Below are 20,637 nucleotides of genomic sequence, written 5' to 3'. Positions count from 1 at the left end.
AGTTATGTTTTCTTATTCATCCTGCCACTTTTTCTCTCGACTGGTGCATTTAATCCATTCATATTCAGTGTCGTTAATGAGAAGTGAGGTTTTTCCCTTGCTGTAATCTTGCTGATTCTTTTGGTTACACTTGCTTTTATGTGTTGAAGTAAGTTTATGTATTTGTTTTATATTATGTCCTTCATTGCTGTTCCTTTGGTGTTTATGAAGTCTTTATGGTTTTCTCCCTTTTTATTTTGATGAAGCTTATTCATTTTCTTAGAGAGTACTCTATAAATTACTATTTTATCCCCAAGTCTAAAAGTTTCTTCTCTTGTAATTACCCTGACCTTCTCTTCATTTACAAGTTCTGTGACTACACTTCTTTTAGGATTTTTTTTTTCCATTTTTATTCATTCATTGTTCCATATTTTCTTCCCTCCCCACCCCCCCATGGTCTACTCTGTAGTGCACCCCTTGTTCCAGATTGTTGTTACATATAACACCTAATCATACATTGTTTGTCATATGTATAATACCTAATCATACATTCTTTTTGGATTGTTCTTCCCCTCATCTGTTCCAATCCAGTGTTATCCACTTTTATTATCTATTCATTCTTTTCCTATTTTATAACAGTGTGTGACTAGACTTCTTCTTCTTTTACATTGTGATTGTGTATCATGGAGTTGAAAGTGACCCACAGCTGACTCTCCAGTAGGTTTTCAGAGACAATAAATCACATGGGAGGAGAATGTCCATCCTTCTCCCACAGAGCAGATGTGGATTTGAACCATGTCCTTTCAGGACTGCAAACACAGCTTATTACCACTAGAGCTCCCCTTTTTATATGTAGTTGTCCCCATTTATAGACTGATGCCTCTGGTTCCCTATTTTTAATGTCATATATTTATGTCTATTTCTGGATCTGGGTCAGTTTCTAAATTACATACATTGATTTTCTGTTGCCTATAGTTAGTAGTTTTGTCTACAGAACTCCCTTTAGCATTTCTTGTAATGTTGGTCCAGTTTTCACAAATTCTCTTAGTTTTCATTTATCTGGAAATGCCCTAACTTCAATGTCACATTTGAGGGACAATTTTGCTGGGTACAGAATTCATGACTGGCATAATTTTCTTCTCAAGTTTTATTTATGTCTGCATGGTTACCTGGACTTGGCCTTATTGGTTCTCCTCTATAGATAACTGTTTGTTTTCCCTGAGCTGTTTTCAGTATTGATTTTGGAAAGTTTGATTATTTAGCTTGGTGTTTCTCTTTTGGGATATACCTTGTTTGGGATTTGCTCCGCTTCTGAATAGGTATTTTCTCCTTTTTTTAAAAAAAAATAACATTTAGGGCATTTTCCTCCAGCAAACTTTCAATAATTTTCTTTATGTTTTTCTTGGTCTCTTCCTGTTGTGGAATTCCAATCACATGTAAATTTTTCTTCTTGATGTTGTTCATGTGATTCTTTTGCTTTCTTTCCTTTGTTTTCTGATTTGTTCCTCTAACAGATAATATCGAAATATTTGTACTCCATATCTCAGTAAGTCTGTTTTCCATTTCTTGAATTCTATTTTTCCCCCTTCCTAATGTGTTTTCTATTTCTGAAACTGCTGTCTTCATGATGAGTTTTAAGTACTTAGTTTTATATTGCTCCCCCTTTACTATTTATTTTATCTACTTGGTCTTGCACTTTTGTTTGGGTTGTTTTTTTAATAATTCTCCTAAAGCTTTGTGTATGTCTTCCTGGATTTTGGCCTGTTTCCTTAAATGTTTTCATAATATGCAGAAGGCCTTAACTATCATTCTTTTTAACTCCTCATCAAGATGTTCCAGTAGTATTTTCTCCTTTCAGAGACTTCCCAGTTGTATGTTTTGATGACTTTTTGGCTTCATTTTATCTTGTTGCTCTGGCCAGTTTAATGTGCTGTCTAAGAGACACTCTCATGATGCTGTCTCTGTATTTTCTTGTTTTGATTTATCTCACTGAGCCGTGTGAGGATGCTGGGTCACTTGTTGGTTTGCTGATTCATAATGTTTCCCTCCTGCCTCCTTGTGGGTGTGATCAAGGAGAGTGTGTATGTTTCTATTTTTACTGCTTAAGTGGAACAGTTGAGGGCAGGCTGAGCCGGTGAGTCTTTGGTCAGTCAGTTGCCTAATGCGTGAAGCTGCATGGCTGTCTTTCTATGGTCAGCTAGCTGCTGCTGTGGGTACACTGCAACCCGGGGTTCCCACAATGAGCAGAAAGCTACTCAAAATGGTATGCTTAGCTGCCAATGGTTCCAACTATCTCCTTATTCGATTATTTTTGTTCTGTTTGTCCTTTCAGTCGGTTTTTGAGTAATCGCTTGCTTTTTCTTTTTAAGCTGAGGGTTGCAGAATTACATCCATACTTGTTATCTTTATTTTCTGTCTCTGCTGTGGAGGGTCTGTCGAGGCCTCCACCTTACCCAGATGCCATCATTTGATTTCCTGACTTTAGCGGCCATGGTTGCTGACTGTAGGTCCAAGAAAAACAAACTCCCTGACAACATCACTCTTTTCGCCATTTATCATGATGTTGTTTATTGGTCCAGGTGTAAGGATTTTTACTTTGTGTTAAGGTATAGTCTATACTGAAAACATTGTCTTTAAGCTTCATAAAGAAGTACCTAAAATCTTTGTTTTCTGTAAGTAAAATTGTGTCAGCTACATACTGAAAACTATTCATGTGTCTTCCCCCATTTTAATCCTGTATTTGCCTTCACAGAGGCAAGTTTCTCAGATTATTTAACTCTGCATACTGATTACATTAGTACCGGAAAGGATACAACCCCGAGGCACACTTTTCCTGCCTTTAAAGCATACAATAATCCTGTTTCATTCAAGCAAGTGTTTGTAGTCGCTGTACAGATAAACATGAGCATAAGTAAGTGTTCTGTAACTCACATTATCTGTAATGTTCTGCATAAAGGCAATGGTAAAAACTAAAGCTAAAGAAAGGGATGAAATACCAACTGAGGCATTTCAGCAAACCGATGCAGGCTTGGACGTGCTCATTAGCCTATGCCAAGAAATCTGGAGGATAGCTACCAGGCCAACTGACTGGAAGACATCTCCTATTTGTGCCCAGTAAAAAAGGCAAAACACAAAAAGTCATGATCCAACAGAGCACAAAAATTACTGAATAATATTATTAATATCACAAAGAAGTATAATCTTGCTAAGCATTATTTATAAATAGCTAGAACAGTACATTAATAGGAAACTGTCAGAAGTTTACTATGGATTCAGAAGAGACCACACAATGAGGGGTATCACTGCTGATGGATCTTGGCTGAGAATACCAGAAAGATGTTTACTTGTGTTTCACTGACTCCCCCCTGGCCCCGTGCCCAATGTGAGATGGAGCTTTAAAATCCTAGCCTCCAAGGAGAATCTTGCTTTCACCCTCTCCAAGACAGAGCTATTTGTTTTGTTGGTGGTCCACAGTATGTTCAAGACTTTTCTCCAGCAACAGAACTCAAAGGCATCAATTCTTCTGTCATCCTTAGTTATTGTACAGCTCTCTGATGCATATATGTATGCAAATAAAATGTGAGGGGTCTACAGAGAGACTGGTCACTTTGTGGCCCCATGAGAGGGTCAAGCCTTGACAAAGAATGCTTAACTTATTTATACCACCAATCCTTGATGTCTGAACTGTGATGCTGGCAAAAAACACTAAACATACCATGGACTAGAAAAAGAACAATAAGTCTGTCTTAGGCAACTGACAATACCGTGGCTTGAGTCAGACAAGCAGAAATAGCAAGAGTAGCAAAGAAAGGAAGCCAGGAATCTCCTAAAAGAACTGTAACACTGAAAACAGCAAAAGTGACAGCAGAAGTCTGCTGCCACTAAAAGAGGGGATGTGACTTCACTTCTCAGCCCTTCCTGGCACCCTGGCACTGTCTTGGACTTTATTGTCCATTAACATCTGATGACTGTAAATCCACCCTTTTGGTAACATCGTGTTCTCTACAGATTAAGTTCCTGAAAACCTGGGATGAGGGGAAGCCAGGAGGTGAAGTTATATCCCAGACAAAAGAATTGAAGTGGAAGACGCTGGTCCACGGCTCCCCATAAGGGATCTCTCTTGACCCAGGTGCCTTGCAGAGCCAGGGAGAGCTGTGCACACACATTGCTCCTGTCTGGGTCATTTCCTGGAATTCCCCATCTACTCCTACAAATAAACAAGAAACTCCTTCCCATCTACATCTCTACAAAGAACAAAAATTATTTTGTCCAGGGTGGGAGGAGGGAGGTAATTGTGCAACAATGAATGAATATTTAAAAAAAAAAAAAGAAAAAGAAAAGAAAGGAAAAAAAAGAGAACTAAAAGAGGGGGAAGGGAGGGAGAGGGTACAATGTGCAACAATGAAGGAATGAATAAAAATCTAACTTTTCTGTAAACTTTTGTTACAATCACGATTAAAATAGAAAACTTTTATTAAAAAAATATTTTGTCTAGTGAGACATGAGTTAGCACTGCTTCAGCCCTCCATGTCTCCCTTTGCAAAGTATTTTCCCTAATAAGCCTCTTCATTTGCATAGAAAGTCTGGACTCCTGCTTCACTATTCTTACCTAGCAGGGAGAACAATCCAAATTTAAGGGGTACACCGCAACATACCTTGGTGTGTACATTTACCTAGATTCTTCTTTTGCTGTTTTTATGTAGTATGAGGGAGGTACACAGTCAACATTTCTTGGTGTCCACAATTAAGGGGTACTCTGGCAGCACTGCAAACGCAAATAAGAGAGCCGACAAGGCTGGCTCACTATGAGCTAGGTCAGCCAGCAGTGGAAGGGTTCAGAGCAGGCAGGCAGGCTGAAGGCTGGGAGGCCTCGCCATGTGGGCATGAGAGGCCTATTCTGAGAGGGTGTATGTGTAGCAGAGAATGGCCTGCTTGCTGCATGACCAGGAGGAGCTGAGGGACAGGGGTCCACACAAGAGAAGGGAGGGGTGTGTCCGCCATCTCAGGGATCCCCCTAACTCTGCCCACATGGTTCCTGATTCTGATGCCAAGCTATCGCCCGCTAATCTTGATCCTGAGCTATACCCTGCCACTCCCCTACTAAATCATTTAGCTGATGTGGCATGTGGGTTCAGTAGAGCTAAGCAGGGATTGCCACAGAGAGGAAGGCTGTTGTCAGCTGTGGTAGAAAGACTGTTGTTGTTGTTGTTGTTAGTTGCCACTGAGTATGACTCATAGCAACCCGATCTGAACCGTGTCCTGTCCTGTGCCATCCTCATCATCTGTGACACACTCAGGCCCATTGCTATAGTCACTGTGTCAATCCACTTGGCTGAGTATCTTCCTCTCTTTTGCTGACTCTCACCTTTCCAAGCATGATGTCCCTCCCCAACGAACAGCCTCTCCTAGCAGCACGCTATCTGAATAGATGAGACGAAGCTTTGTCATCTCTGCCTTCATCTGCCTTCCAGTTCACACAGATTGGCTTTTGGCTGGTCTTCATTCAAATTATGGCCCCTGATGTCAGGCATTTCAGAGTTACTAACTGTGTCACTGATTCATCAACAGTGCCCAGCTCTGTTGATGTCACACAGTCTTCATTACTATTATGGCATAGCAAGCCTCAAAATCAGGTAAACAGTTTCATTTTATTCTCTTCACAACTTGTTTGAGTAATTCTAGTATCTTTGTTTTTCCTTGGTACTTTTCTAGGAATCACACTGAATCTTGCTAACAATCCAGGAAGGGTTGGCATCTTTACCAATGAAACTAAAAAACCCTCAAACTCATTGCTCTCAAGTCAGAACTGACTGACAGCTAGCTAACCCTCCACTAGGTTTCTGAGGCTGGAAATCACAAGGGAGGAGACTGTCCATCTGTTCCCTAAGAGCGATGGGTCAATGTGCACCCCCAGTGAGATATGGCCTTTGGATCAGGACAGCAGGACTACCCCACCACGCTCCTTACTACTCTGGGCCTTCTCATCTGTGGACATAGCAAGCAAGTCTCTCCCTTTATTTCAAGCTACTCTGAGTTTTATTGTTTTTCAGTCTTCAAGTCAAGTCCAGCACATGTTCTATTAGAAAGCTTATAAGTACTTTCAGGTATTATAAATGGCACTGGATTTTCAATGTTATTGTCTATGCTAGTATACAGAAATACAATTGGACTTGCATATTTGTCTTGTATGCTGTGACCTTGATGAATTCAGTTATTTGGTGGTTTTAAAAAAGAGGTTTTTTAGATGCATGTCATCTGCAACCTTTCTTCCTTAATCTGTATACCTTTCATTTCCCCTTTGTGCTTTAACTGCACTCGTGAGAACTGCCACTCCTGCGATGACTATGAATGATGAGAACAGACATCCTTAACTCCTGCCCAATCGGACAGGGAAAGAATTCAGTCTGTCACCTTCAAGAATAACACCAAAAAAAAAAAAAAAAAGAATAACACCAAGGGGAGCTCTGGTGGCCTAGTGGCAAGGAGCTGCAACTACAATCCCAGAGGCGCACGGTTCGAATCCACAAGATGCTCTGCTGGGGAAGGAGGGACAATCTCCTCCTGTACCAGTCAGATCTGATTTGACGGTACACTCACACAAAAAATAAAAAAAAAAAAAAAAAGAATAACACCAGGCTTAAAAGGTTTTCTACTGATACTCTTTTAGCAGAATGAGGAACTTCTCACTTCCTCTTTTTTCTGTGTATGTCATGATTGGGTGGTAAATTTTGCCAAATGCTTTGTCAGTCTGATTTCTTTGTTATTTCGAAGTCCAGCTTAGTTTCCAAGTATTTTTTAGTACATTCCAAGTATAGTTTGGTTCCTAAGTACTTTATTTGCTCAGAGAGCATCTGTATGAACTTGATTCTTTTCCACTGGTGGTTGTTATTGTTGTTATGTGCCGTTGAGTCGCTTGTGACTCATAGCAACCCTATGTACAACAGCTCTAAACTCTGCTCTGTCCTGTGCCAATCTCACTGCCTACAACACAACTCATCCCGATTGCCCCAGTCACCGAATCAATCCATCTCCCAGAGGGCCTTCCCCTCCTGCGCCTGCCCTCCACCCTCCCAAGCATGATGTCCCTCTCCAAGGACCAGTCTCTCCTTACAACATGACCAAAGTATGTCAGATGAAGCCTCAGAATCCTTGCCTCCAAGGAGCAACCTGGTTTTAACCCTCTCCAAGATGAATCTGTTTGTTCTCTTAACAGTCCATGGCACCTTCAGCACTCTTCTCCAACACCAAAGCTCAAAAGCATCAATTCTCCTTTTATCCTTCTTGGTCACTGTCCAGCTCTCTAATGCATAACAAGTGACTGCAAAGACCATGGCCTATACCAGACGCATCTTTGTCTCCAGAGACACACCGTTGCTCTTGAGTACTTTAGAGAGGTCCCTAACAGCAGACTTTGTCATGGCAATATGTCTTTTAATCTCCTGGCTGCTGGTGCCAAGATTGTTGATTGTGGAGCCAAGCAAACTAAAGCTATGCACAATCTCAGTCTCCTCACCATCCATCCTGATGCTGCCATTTGGTCCAGTGGTGAGAATCTTTGTCTTCTTGACATTGAGCCTCAATCCATATTAAAGGCTGCAGTCCCTGACCCTCAGCAGCAAGCACTTCAGGTCCTCCTCAGTTTCAGCAAGCAGGGACTCCATTGGTAGAGGTTGGTATATAGTCCAGGATAGCATTACTGTGGCCCACATCCCACAGCAATTGGAAAGACAATGTATTATTGTGCTGTGTGTGACAGCATATTCTATCATTGTTGCTCAGCTTCTGTTGGCTAGTGGAGTTCTCTGTTTTTTTCTTTTCATCATTTATTGAGGGGGTACTGAAGCTTCTACTATAATTGCATGTTTATCTACTCCTCTTTGAGTTCTAACAGTTTTTGCTTGACATATTCTTTAGCTCTGTTGTTTGGTGCACAAACACAGACTAATGAGGATGGACTGACTTGTAATCAGATTTAATGCTCCTCTCTGTCCCTAAGGAGCCCTGGTGCTACCGTGTATAAGGTACAAGGCTGCTAACTGAAAAGTCAACAGTTCAAATCCACCAGTTGCTCTGTAAAAGAATGAAGGACCATCTTCTCCTGTAATGATTGACAGCCTCGGAAATCCCCAGTTGGAAGCGACTTGATGGCAGATTGTCTCATCTGTCTCTGGTTATTTTCTCTACTTTTGTAGTCCTGCTATTAATATAGTCAATTCTGCTTTCCTTTGATTAATGCTTTTGTGCTATGTATTGTTCCATCTTTCCAACCTGTTAATATTCTTATACTTGAAGTGAGTTTCTCTCAAGTCATCTCTGGTGGCCTAGGAGCAAGCAGCTGCACTGCAATCCTGAAGGCATGCAGTTTGAGGCCACCAGCTACTTTGTGAGAGAAGGTCAATCCTGCTTTCCTTTGATGAATGCTTTTGTGCTATGTATTTTTTCCATCTTTTCACTTTTAAACTATTTATATTATTATACTTGAAGTGAGTCTCTTGTAAATAACATATATGTATCTCGTAGACAAGCGTTTGGTGTTTTGTTTTTTTTTAAATAACTCATTCTGCCAATTCTTGTATTTTAACTGGTATATTTAGGCTATGCATGTAATACAATTTTTTTTAAACATTTCATGGCTTAAATCTGTCTTTTTTTGGGGGGGGGTTCCTGTTTCTCCATTTTTTTCTTGCTTTACTACGTCTGACTTGAATATTTTGTAGAATTCTATTATGACACCTTTATAGGGTTTTGTATATATCACTTATGTAATTTTCACTGGTGGTGACTCTGAGTGTTATATTTATGTGCCTTATCATAACCTACTGACATTGACAGTATACTGTAATTAGCTCCCTTTATGTCTTTCTACACAGCTCCTTTTAAACAGTCTCACATCAGATAATGACTTGCTCTACACAGCTCCTTTTAAACAGTCTCACATCAGATAATGACTTGCTTACAACCATCAAAGACAACGTAAGAGAAGGAAGACCAATTATATTTACTCTTACTCGTGGTTTTTGCTTTACACATTCTTTCTTGATATCCTAAATTCCCTCTTTTATTGTTTCCTTTCCTGGAACAATTTACTTTCCTTGAGTAGGCTGTAGGCAATAAATTATCTTAGTTTTTCTTTGTCTGAGACTGTCCTGGTTCCCCTTGATTCTCAAAGGATATTTTCACCAGATAGAAGATTCAGAAATGATAGGCTTTGGGGGTTTTTTCCCCCCCAACAGTTGAAAAATACTGTGCTATCATCCCCTCCATGATTTCCAATGGCAAATCTGTGGTTAGTCTAATGGTCCTTCCCTCTGGGTGAGTTGCTATTCCTTCCTGGTTGCACTCAGAATCTTCACTTTCAGTGAACCTGGCATGGATCCTTTGGTCTTAAAGGTACACTAGACTTCTGGAGAGCATCACTTTGATTTATTTAAGCATCTGAAGTAAACATGTGGACATGAATCTAAAAGGCTGCCATAGTCACATCCTGTGGTGTGGACCCTGGAGGCGACCCAGCCCACCTTTCTGCCTATGTGTGGGGACTGAGTCCAAACCCCTTCCTCAGGCAGCTTCTCAGCTCCTCAGGCCTTCTCCAGGGGTGCCTGTCCTCCAGGGTGAAGGGAAGGTGGTATCTTTGCAGGTGCACATTTTATTACACAACTCTTTCTTTCCTCACTCAGGTAACTGTGAAGGTCAATGATAGTATATCTTACCAACCAGATCATCTATGTTTTCTACCATTTCTAGAGAAGAGAACCTGAACTCATCACACACCAAAGCTTATCAAGAGCTGAGGCAAACCCTTCTTTTAGCCTCCCTGAGGACATTTGGTTCAGTCATGTGTTCAACTAGTGCTGTTTTACATTTTTAAGTTCCCACAGGGATAGATTCTCATGGCTGCCTTTAAGGTTTGATGACGTTTCAAAGTAAGTTACTGTTAGGTATCATGGAGTGAAGTACAACTCACAGTGACCCTCTGAACAACAGAGTTGAACCCAGTCCTATCCTGCGCCAACCTCACCCTCTCTGACACACCTGAGCCCACTGCTGCCGTCACTGTGTCTGTCCATCTCGTTGTGGGTCTTCCTCTCTTCTGCTAACCCTCAATTTTTTCAAGCATGATGTCCCTTTTCACGTTAAATATAATTAAAATCACAGTAATCAAGAACAGTTCTGAATGTGCCCTCTTAACTACCACATCCAGGTGCAGCTTTCAAGCCACTAGTTAGGAATCATAGCTCAGGACACTCTAAATACCAGGACCACCAAGAATTCACAGAATGCCAGTACCCAGGTGCCCTGGATGAACTAAATTATGTGGGATTCAGGTAAGGAATGGCTGGTGCAACGCCAGGCTGGCGAAGCAGAATCACACACAGCCCTGAACTCACCACCGCCTTCGAGCGAGGACACAGTACAGCGCACTGAAGCCCAGCATCCTCAGGAGATGCTGTGACACCAAGTGCCTTGTGAGGGCCTGGCCAAGCCTGAGTTTTCCCACAAAGCCCAACACATCACATCTCACCTCTATCTCCACAGGCAGCCTCCCTGAGGACACTCCTCTGGGGAAAAGTTCTGTGAGCACAAAAGTGGTTAAAGTAGAAACATGCAAGGTCAGGGGACATCGAGAGTCCACAACTTGGTCTCCTGACAATCCAGCAGGATGAAGCTTGTGCACAGGGTCCTGCCTCCCCGCTCGGCATGAACAGACCTGGTTTCAGCTGGAGGCCAAAAGTGGAATAGGGCTGGAACCAGAACCTGACCCCAGACCTGGAGGATAGTTTGCAAAGAGAAACGCTGGACCGAGGGAGGGCCTGCACACTGAGGGGCAGCCACCTGGTAGAGCCCACTGCCATCACCCGAGGGAGACTCATATTCACAGGCCATAGTCACCTATTAGGCATGTTTAGAGCCCAGGACCACCAGCACAGGGCAGGAGGGGTTTGTCCACAGGCAGTGCCAAGGCGGCTGGGTGAGGGCCCATGGCCAGAACACACACCCACTTACCATTCATGTTCCAGGTGAAGGCGTCCCGCAACTTCTGCCCATCAATCTCCATGTCCAGTCGGATGGGCACCAGCACCTCAGGCTGGGAGGCATTCTCGTGGATGACGGCAGGGTCGTGGTCATCAAAGCTAGGAGATGGCAAAAGCACTCAGCAAGAGCCCAGGACACTGTACTGTGGGACCAACCAAGACACCATGGTACCACCCAGGACCCTGCTCCATGACAGTTGTCACCCAGGACACGGTGGTACCACCCAGGACACGGTGGTACCACCTAGGACACACTGCTCCATGATAGTGTCACCCAGGACACCATGGAACCACCCAGGACACCGTGGTACCACCCAGGACACCGTGATACCACTCAGGACACCGTGGTACCACTCAGGACACTGCTCCATGACAGTGTCACCCAGGGCCCCTGGGGTGCATGTTTTTAACTCCCTCCCTGCACCATGACCAATGCCAGAAGTTCCAAGGAACCATCCACGCCTCCTGGTAATAGAGGAGGCCAGAAATGGACTCAGGTAAGCTCCAGACGGAGCAGGGCCCAGCAAAACAAACTGTAGGCTTCTGACCTCCAGGATCTCCAGAGAATAAATACCTGTTGCTTAAGCCTCAGTCTGTGGTGACCTGTCACAGCAACCCCAGCACAATGATGTGGTGTAAGATATGGGGTGGCATTTCAAACCACAAGGTTGTACCCATTTCCAAAGGGCCTGGCCACCATGGTGAGGGGTTCTCCTAGGGTGCTGGAAGTAAGAGGCACAGCTGGGGACAGGCCTGGGAGCACACGGCTGGAGGTTGACCAAAGCCACGCTGAGAGGAAGAAGCCTTCTGGAACGTTAGCTCAGAGGGCTTTTCTGCGGGAACGACATTAGACTGCGCTGGGAAACAAGGGTCAACCTCAGTGGAGGGGTGGGCTGGCCTTGCGCTCACCAGAGAGGGAAGGTCCTCTTCTTGTCTCGGCCCATGCGGTTCCTGTTGATGGTGGTGGAACAGGGCACAGCGTCCAGGTGGTGGGAGCTATTGGGCAGGGTGGGCACCCACTGGCTGTTCCTCTTGGCTTTCTGTTCCCTGGGAAGATACAGGAGAAGGCCTCTTATCAGCCGGGAGCACTGCCAAGCCAGCAGCAGTGAAGGTCAAGGCACAGTTGCACTCACAGTCCGTGAGGGTATAAATCCTGGTCCTACCTGCCACATCAGCCCTGGGGGCCGAGTGTACCCCACACTTGCTTGTCAAGCTCCCAGCTCCCTAAGGACAGAGATCCAAGGTCCCAAACAGAGAAGGATAGCCCAGTCCGAAGTGATCAGGGGCCCCAACAAGTGTCCTTGGGACTTCTGCAGGACCAGCCTTCTCCTCCATGGGACAGATGCTATGGGGAAGGTTACAGAAGCTCAGGTGCACAGGAGCCTGACATCGACAGCATGTGTGGGGACACATGCAGCCATGCCACAGAGTGTGATGACACGTGCAGCTGTGCCACACTGGAGGCACATATGACAACATGCAGATGCAACAAGCGCATGGGATGGCACATGGTTGACACACAGCGAGCACACGGGACGGCACATGGCTGAGACAGAGAGAGCACTCGAGATAGCAAACACGCGATGACGCACATGGCTAAGACACAACATGAATGCAAGATGACACATTATGGACTTGGGGCCCAAGTCACACGATGATGAAACCTTCCCTCCACTACGAGACACTGCATCCTGAGGGGGTTCCCCCCTGCACCCCTAATGCCTGCAGTGGGTTAAGTAGCTACTGGTGCTCTGCCAGGTTTGGCACTCCTACTCCTGTTACTCTACCAGACACTGCAGCCATGTCCCTTTCAGCTGCCCCAGCCCCAGCATTCTTATAACCAGGGAGCTCTCAGTTGGGGGTGGGGGGACAGACTTGAAAGGACCCCCGACTATGTGTGTGATTTCCTGCACGGGCCCCTCGGGAAAGGGCCAGCTTGCATCTATTCTCGTTACACTCCTTGGGGGCAGAACTTGCCACACACATGTCCTCAGGATGCCTCTAGACACACACCCACAAAAACAGTCCTGTGACAAAACCAGAGAGTGAAGCGCCTCTCTGCACACAAGCCAACCCTGTTTATTGTGTCCCTGGGCCTGGGCCTATTTCTCTCATTGCTGCCGAGTAGGATGGACTTTGAGCTGACCTCATAGTGGGTTTGCAAGGTGGTAAATCACATGGGAGAAGACTGCCCATCTTTCTCCCGCAGAGCTGTTGGTGGATTTGAACTGCCTGAAGTGCTGTCAGTGGGCTAGCAACACAGCTTTCTGCCCACTCTGCTACCAGTGCCTATTTCTTGAAGGCAAGACACATGAAGCAAGCAGACACCTAACACTGTTGCTGTGTGGTGTCATTAAGTAATTACACTCACAGTGGACCCTGATGAAAGACAGACAGAGGCCGTGCCCTGGCTGGTGCCAGGGCACCATCTCCACCACACTCAGGGCCCTCGTTGTGCTCATACCTACGTAACATGAGTGAGTGCAATTCTGCACTTAGCTTGCCTCATGGGATCCATGTTTGGGGTTACCATAGAATCCATCTGGCAAGAATGGGAGGGTCATAGCCAGGCTGAGTGGCTGTTCCCAAGGCTCAGGACACCTTGCTGTGTCCATGGCTCTTCAGAGAACAAGTGTGTGTAAGCAGACACACCTGATGGGGACACCAAACCACCTGATGTCACAGCTTTGTGTGAGGGTGCTGGTGGGGAGTCACCACCTGATGTCACAGCTGTGCGTGAGGGTATTACACGACCTGATGTCAAAATTGTGTGTGAGGGTGCTGGTGAGAAGTTACCACCCAATGTCACAGCTGTGTGAGTGTGCTGATAGGGACACAGGGACACACCACCTGATGTAACAGTCTTCCCAAGGGCACCCCACACACAAGGCAATAGTACTCTGTTTGCTGCTGGTGTTTCTACTCTAAGTTCTTTGTAATACCCTGGATAACCCCTTGCTCCTCTCATCTGCTTACTCCCTCACTAATCTGAGGGAAGCCAAGTATTTTTTTCCTCATGGGTTTGCACACACCTTCCACATAACACAGCAACTCCCAGCCTACTATCTGCCTTTGGATTTCAGCACAAACACTCTCTTAGAGGCTCTTGGTTTTTCCAAGTCAAATTCACTTCTCTTGCCCGCATGCTTTCTTACAAGTTATCCATTTTGATATCAAAAGCTGTCTCAGCAACTTGCTGGGGCTGAAACTTGACTGACAGTTCTTATCAAATCCAGTGAGATAGAACCCAGAGGGGCTATTCGACACCTGTGCACACAGGTGGAGTGTTCAAGGCTCAGGCCCCGAGGGGGCCAGGCTACCATGTGTGAGGAGTAAGCTAGGCTTGGCGTGCCCAGCTCAGGAAGCATACCTGAGGTAGGTGGGAGGCTCTGTGCTAATGGAGACAGCCTTGTACTTCTCGTCATTGCCATCCAGGATCTCTTCTACCTCTGAGGCCTTCAGGAGGGTCACGCTAGTGGCCAGCGTCGTGTAGCCATGATCTGTAACCGAGAGACACTGCATCAGCTGGGCTGCAGGGAGGGCAGCGGGGAATTGGGCAGCAGTCAGCATGGGCACTGCACATCAAGGACCTTGCATGCAGGATGCGGGGGTACTAGGTGTCAAAGCCACTGCAACCCAGCCTGGTCTCTGCCAGAAGGGAGAGGCCCTGTCCCACCAGTGACAAACCACGGGTTTGTGTGTGCTGCTGCATCCCAGAGACGGGATGCCCAGGGACATCCACCCCAGACTCAAGACCAAGTATTCTGGGCCCTCAGAGAGGACAGTGGCCTGGGGGGAGGAAACTGGGGTGCAGAGGTTTTACACACTGTAACTCAACACAAAGCAGGGTGGAGGGATGGAATGAGAGATGGAAACGCTTTCTTTTAAAACAAGAGCCAGGAGAGCTTGAAGGAGATGCTTCCCCCAAAGACATGGCTTCCCAGGTGCCATAAGGGATCCTCCGTGGAAAGATTCTCCAGAGATCCGACTCATTCCGGGAAGTGTCGCCAGGCGCAGGGGCACTGCAGCCAGGACCTGACTCCAGCCATGTGTGGGGCAGCACCATGCTGGATGGGCCAGGCAGGCACAGCAGGGAAGCAGCGCTGGCTCCTGGATTAAAAGAATCACTACTCTACCCACAGCAAACAGGACCATAGCAGCCGGGCAGAACCGGCCCATTCTGAAGCTGTGTACACACGTGCTCACGTGCACACAAGCAGTACACATGTCTGCACGCGCGTGAGCGCACGCACACACACATGCATGCACACTTGAGCATGCACGCACACATGCACATAGGCACATGTGATACACACAGCATACACACAACGCACAAGCATGCATATAACACATTCAACCGTGGACACATAAGCATGCACACAGCACACACCACGCACGCGCACACATCTCACATGCGCGCACACACCCTAACATATACAAACACTCCAGGCGACCTTGGCCCGGGCTGGACAGCTGTCTACAAGGCGTCTCTGTGAGCAGGCTCCGACGCCTCCCTGGCACCCGGGGGCTCCCACTTGGGGTCTTTCCTGGGGAGATTACAGGACTAGCAGCCTCACCCTGTACAGAGCTGCCACAGCCAGAAGTACACCTGTTGTACGCTAGGGTCACACTTGAACCCCAGGCCACACAGCCCGCCCAGAGCCCAGCATGCAGGTGGGCTCGCATGGCTGCCCACAGGGACACGACTACGAATGACGTGCTTTTGAAAGCAAGCGGTGAGTCCCTGGGAGTGGGCGGCAGGTGACCACCCACAGCTCAGGCAGCATGGAGGATGATGGACACGCCACACAATGGCAGGGCATCACAGCATGCCTAAAACGTTTTGAGACCAGCGTGTCTTCACGGCACCCCGCTCCCAGCCCCGGTCCTCCCTGCCCCCTGAGACCCCTGAGGAGAGGCAGCCAGCGCCACGGGCCACTGGGTGACAGTGGCCACAGGATAGCACTTCTGGGGACACCCTGGCAGCGTACGCCCAAGGCGGGCAGCGGTGAAGACACTGGCGTGAAAACGTTTTATCTCGATGACAGAAGCGAGTGGTTTTGAAACAGGTTTACAAACCCTCGTGAAGACGCACCCTTAGTGTTAGGTTTTGTTTTTTTACCATGTGACGATGCAACTATTTTCTTCCTTTCTTCCACAGTGGCTAGCCGCCTCCACAGTGAGGGGTACCTCTTGTACAGAGAACCTCGGAACATACGAAGGTAGTTCCCCACCTGTGAGTGAAGCGGGGAGAGTAGTTATGAGGGGCCTCGGCAGGGAGGAGGACCTGGGCAACAGACGTCAGCCACCAGTGTCAAGGGTGCAACGAAGGGTCATATTGGCCAGGAGTTGCCCCACAGGGTGGAGTCCTATCAGCCTCCTGACAAATGGACCACACAGGAAAGGCTAGAGCAGGTACTGGCAGAGTTCCTCTTAGCTTCCCAAGATGCCCCCTGAGGTTCTGACTTGGACCAGCGGCTTCAGGCACACTCCAGTTACACTTGGCCTCTGGGGCTTTCCTTAATCTTCAGAAGGAGACTTTGATGTTTTTACAAGGGAATAAATACTGGAAAGGTCTCTTAATTTCAGACAGATGGGAGATCACCCTCTGCATTACTTTGTTTAGTAAAAGCAGCAGAAACCAGGAAAAACAACATAACCTGTTGTGTTAAAAGCCAAACGTTATCAGCAAGCAGTACACTTCAGGGTGAGCAGACGCTCCTGAACAAAATTGGTCTCTTTGTCCCTGTAACCTAACTTCCTTCAGGGAAAGGTAATCTGTCCCTCAAGTTTTTATGAAGAAGCCACACTGTCCAGCTGACCCTACACAGCCGTTGTTCAGAACCCCATGGCTGGGTACTGGCTCCCCCAGATCCCAGTGTCTCTTGACTGCTGTCAAATGTTCTGCACCAATGACCACTGTTCCTCAAAGTGAGGGACCACTTTGTCATCCCAACTCTTACACTATCAAGCAGAAGCTGGTTTCTCCAAGTTTTATGCATCAAAGACCTGCAGAATACTCAAGCAGAGCCTCTGCATAGTCCCTCCAAATCCCCAGCAGAAAGCACAGCTGCTGGTCACCATGAGCCCCAGCCAACGCCATCAAGGGTAGACACACACTTCCCATGAGGCATCTGAACACGCTTCTCATTATTGCCCTGAGGGGCAGCCCCTCAAAACTTCAGCACTCAGGAGATGCCAGCATCAGGCCTGGACCCAGATGAACTGTCAAACAAAGGTGATATACCAGGGCTCTCTCAGCTGTCACTACGGCCTGATCTGACCACAACTGCCTGCAGATGCCAAGAGTACAGGACACAAGCTCATAGCAGCAGCAAATGCCACTCTGTGGGGTGCATGGAACACAGAGGCTGTGCCCAGGGACAAAGGTTACCCATCCAGCAGCTGTGGGGACATGGGGTGGAGGGGACCCCAAACAGCTTTCTGGCCTTAACTTTGTCCCTGAACTCCAGTGGGCTGCTATTTTTGTTGAGCCTAGTCTGAAAGAACAGTTAGAACTCATCTACCCAGAGCTCTGCAGACCAGGCCAGGCACATGGACTCTTTAGAAAGAACTTTCATGTAACAAGCAGGCACAGGAGCAGAGTGGCTGAGACAGAAGGCTGCTCTTAGCCTTCTAAAAACCTACAGTGTGCTCCACAGAAGGTCTTCAAGACCATGAGGTCCCACACAACTGGGACACTGTCAACAATTTCATTTCACTTGGGTCCAAATCAACATCCACCAAAGCCAAAAAATCCAGACAATTGCACTGAGAAAATGTGCTGTGTCACTTTAAAGAATATATATCTGTGGGGCTCTCGTGGCTTAGTGGTAAGGAATTGTGCTGCCAACACAAAGTCACAAAGTTCGAGTCCATTAACTGCTCTGTGGGAGAAGGATGGGCAATCTCTGAAAGCCTGCTAGAGGGAAAGCTATGGGTTGTTCCAACTCAGTGGTATACAACAACAACAACACGAATCTGAAAATTGGAGAATAAGCAGAGAAAACTGAAGAAGAATCGATGCCTCTGAGCTGTGGTGCTGGAGAAGAGTACTGAATATTCCATGGACTGCCAAAAGAACACACAGATATGTCCTGGAGGAAGAGAATCCAGGGTGTTCCTTAGAGGCAAGGATGGTGAAACTTCCTCTCACATACTCTAAGCATGTTGTGAGAAGGGTTCAGCTCTTAGGGAAGACATCATGCTGGGAAAGGCTGAAGGTCAGAGAAAGAGAGGAAGACCTTCAACAAGATGGATTGGCACAGTGACTGTCACAATGGGCTCACAAACTGTGGACATGAGGACAGCACAGGACAGCGCAGGGTTCAGTTCTGTTGTTCTCAGGGCCACTATGAGCTGTAGTCAACTTGAGGGCACCTAAGACCTCCTGCAGAAGGTCTTCAAGACTATGCACTCGGAGCACCTTGCTGCACAGATGAGAACCGTGACAGGCAGAAAAGGCTAGAAGCCGCCTGGTGCCCTTCCCACCTGGCCGTTGTGCCTTCCCAGCTACTTCTAAGACTTCCAATTTGCTCCACTGAAGAAAATGCAACTTCCTTCTAAAAAGGTCCACCCATTCCAAGTGAGAGTTGTGCTGACAGCTGTCTGTCTTTTAGATCAGGTAAAGGTTTCCACACACAGAATTTACTTTATGAGTCCTGCATGCAGGACGGTCCCAACAGGCCAGCGAAACCCTCAAGGCCTTCTCTGAACACAGCTCTTGTGTGATCTCATGCACAGGGTACTTACTGTTCACAGACCCTCCAGTTTTGTAAACACTGCAGCAGCATGGAAACGCTTAAGTTCCAAGACAAGCAACAACTCTGACCTCACAAGTTTGAACGAGACAAGACAAGGGCATGAGGGCCATCACAGGTTCAGCAAGACAAGCCCAGGCTGGATTCTTTCGCACTACATTCAAGGGTGAAGAGAGGGACAAAACTTTATAGAACATGAATGAGATGCTAGGTATGATGTTGAGACTGACTACATAAGTGGTTCTCAGCCTTCTGTATCTGCTTTGTAGGACAGACATTCCTTCCTTAAAGACTTCAGTGTATGCTACTTGCATCTGGGAAGTGTATTTGTACCCATGAATTTAAAAACAAGGAAAAGATATTAGTTGAGAGCCACTTTTAGATCAAACTCAAAAAACCTCAAGCTCGGTGCCACAGTCACATGCCACACACAGAGAGGCTCCATCAGGTTATAAAACGTAATGGGAGAAGAAAGCCCATCTTTCTTCTCTGGAGCCACTGGTGGATTGGAACTGCCAGAGACACAGAGCCTAGTGCTAATAAAGACTCCCCTAAGAACTAGGCCACCAGAGCGGATATGAGGCAATGTGGCAATATTTAACACATTTCGTACAAACGGCTACTATACAAGGGTCAGTGGTAGGACTTTCCTAAAGCCAACTGATATTTCTCACACTCCTAATTGAGGATTAATGATGATATTCCGCCATGCCCCCGAACCCTTCAGATCTCCAAAGCATCCATCGCTCCTGAAGTGCTGAGAGCAAGCTTCTCTGCCCTGCCTGCTTCCTCACTGATAAATCAAAGCTCAAAACATCGCCGCTGGCACCAAGAGAACGTGGAGCGGGAAAAGAGACCTCACTGTACCCCAAGTTTCCAAATCCCGATTTTCAGGCTCGTGACAGGTTATGGGGCAGGGTGCATCTCATAACCAGTTTGAGTTTCCCAAGGGCCTAACCAGGAAGCCTCGTTTCTCTGCATCTAGCTGGCAAAGGATTACCTCGACATCATCACGAGGGAACCACGCGGGGCCAAGACCATAGGGAACTCGACGCAGACGCAGACTCCGGGCGGAGCCAAGACAGACCACGCCCCTGCCATGCTGACTGCGCCACTCACGAGGCGGAGCCCGAGTAGACCACGCCCCCTGACCCTATCCCTGCCATGCGCGCTCCCGCTGCAATGAATGGGGGATCCAAGGAGTCGGATAGGGCCTGGATAGGCCACACACACCCCCGCCACGCCCCCCCGGGCCATCCGCGCGCGGCCGCCGAAATGAATGAAGCTTCCGCGGGCGGGATGGGGAAAGGTCGCGCCGCGGGTACCTCAGATCCTATCATGTAGAATTCGCCATCGTCCTCCAGCTGGAACTTGACGGGCTTCTGCCCGAAGGTCTTGCTTAGCGCCATCATCATCATTGCGGCAACAGAGGCGGTCGGCCGGGGCCAGACTACGAAAGGCCGGGAGGGCTGAGGCGGGCCGAGATGCGCCGCGCCGAGAGGAGCTGAGGCCGGGTACTAGGCCCGTCGTAGAATCTGCAGCCACCACCACTGCCACCACCGCCACTGCTGCCTAGGCCGCTCTCAATGCGCATGCGTAGGCGTTGACGCTAACGCGCGCGCCGCCACAGGAACAAAAAGATTAGGGCGTGCTCCCGCGAGTTCCTTAAAGAAACCGCGACTCGTTTCTTTATCCTGCCAGGTTGATCCTCCAAACTGATCAGATGAGAGGGGTTTTTTTTTGTTGTTGTTGTTTTTAAATTTTTTTATTTTTTATTTTTACAGAGGTTTTGGATTTCCATTCATTCATTGCCGCAATTTTCTCCCTGCCCACCCCTCCCCACCAGCTCGCTTCCCCCTCCGAAG

At 47.1% G+C, this 20,637-nt stretch overlaps 1 protein-coding gene across 2 annotated transcripts in view; it reads right to left on the bottom strand.

Annotated features, from left to right (window-relative positions):
- Positions 1–20,280, bottom strand: part of SMARCB1 (SWI/SNF related, matrix associated, actin dependent regulator of chromatin, subfamily b, member 1) — a 38,599-nt gene extending 18,319 nt beyond the window's left edge. The window contains exons 1-5 of one of the 2 annotated variants that reach the window (XM_006903016.1): positions 20,098–20,280; positions 16,108–16,246; positions 14,383–14,512; positions 11,922–12,059; positions 10,984–11,111 (exon numbers count right to left, since the gene is read on the bottom strand). In XM_006903016.1, the coding sequence (XP_006903078.1) occupies positions 10,984–11,111; positions 11,922–12,059; positions 14,383–14,512; positions 16,108–16,246; positions 20,098–20,190 (628 nt within the window). In that variant the 5' untranslated portion in view covers positions 20,191–20,280. The remainder of the gene's footprint in view (positions 1–10,983; positions 11,112–11,921; positions 12,060–14,382; positions 14,513–16,107; positions 16,247–20,097) is intronic. The other variant, XM_006903017.1, reaches the window with a different exon arrangement.
- Between the last annotated feature and the right edge of the window lie 357 nt (positions 20,281–20,637).

This window comes from Elephantulus edwardii, unplaced genomic scaffold (genome assembly GCF_000299155.1).
Source record: "Elephantulus edwardii isolate Elephantulus edwardi_28Jun2011 unplaced genomic scaffold, EleEdw1.0 scaffold00494, whole genome shotgun sequence".
Lineage (NCBI taxonomy): Eukaryota > Metazoa > Chordata > Mammalia > Macroscelidea > Macroscelididae > Elephantulus > Elephantulus edwardii.
This window is presented reverse-complemented; position numbering and strand designations above follow the sequence as displayed.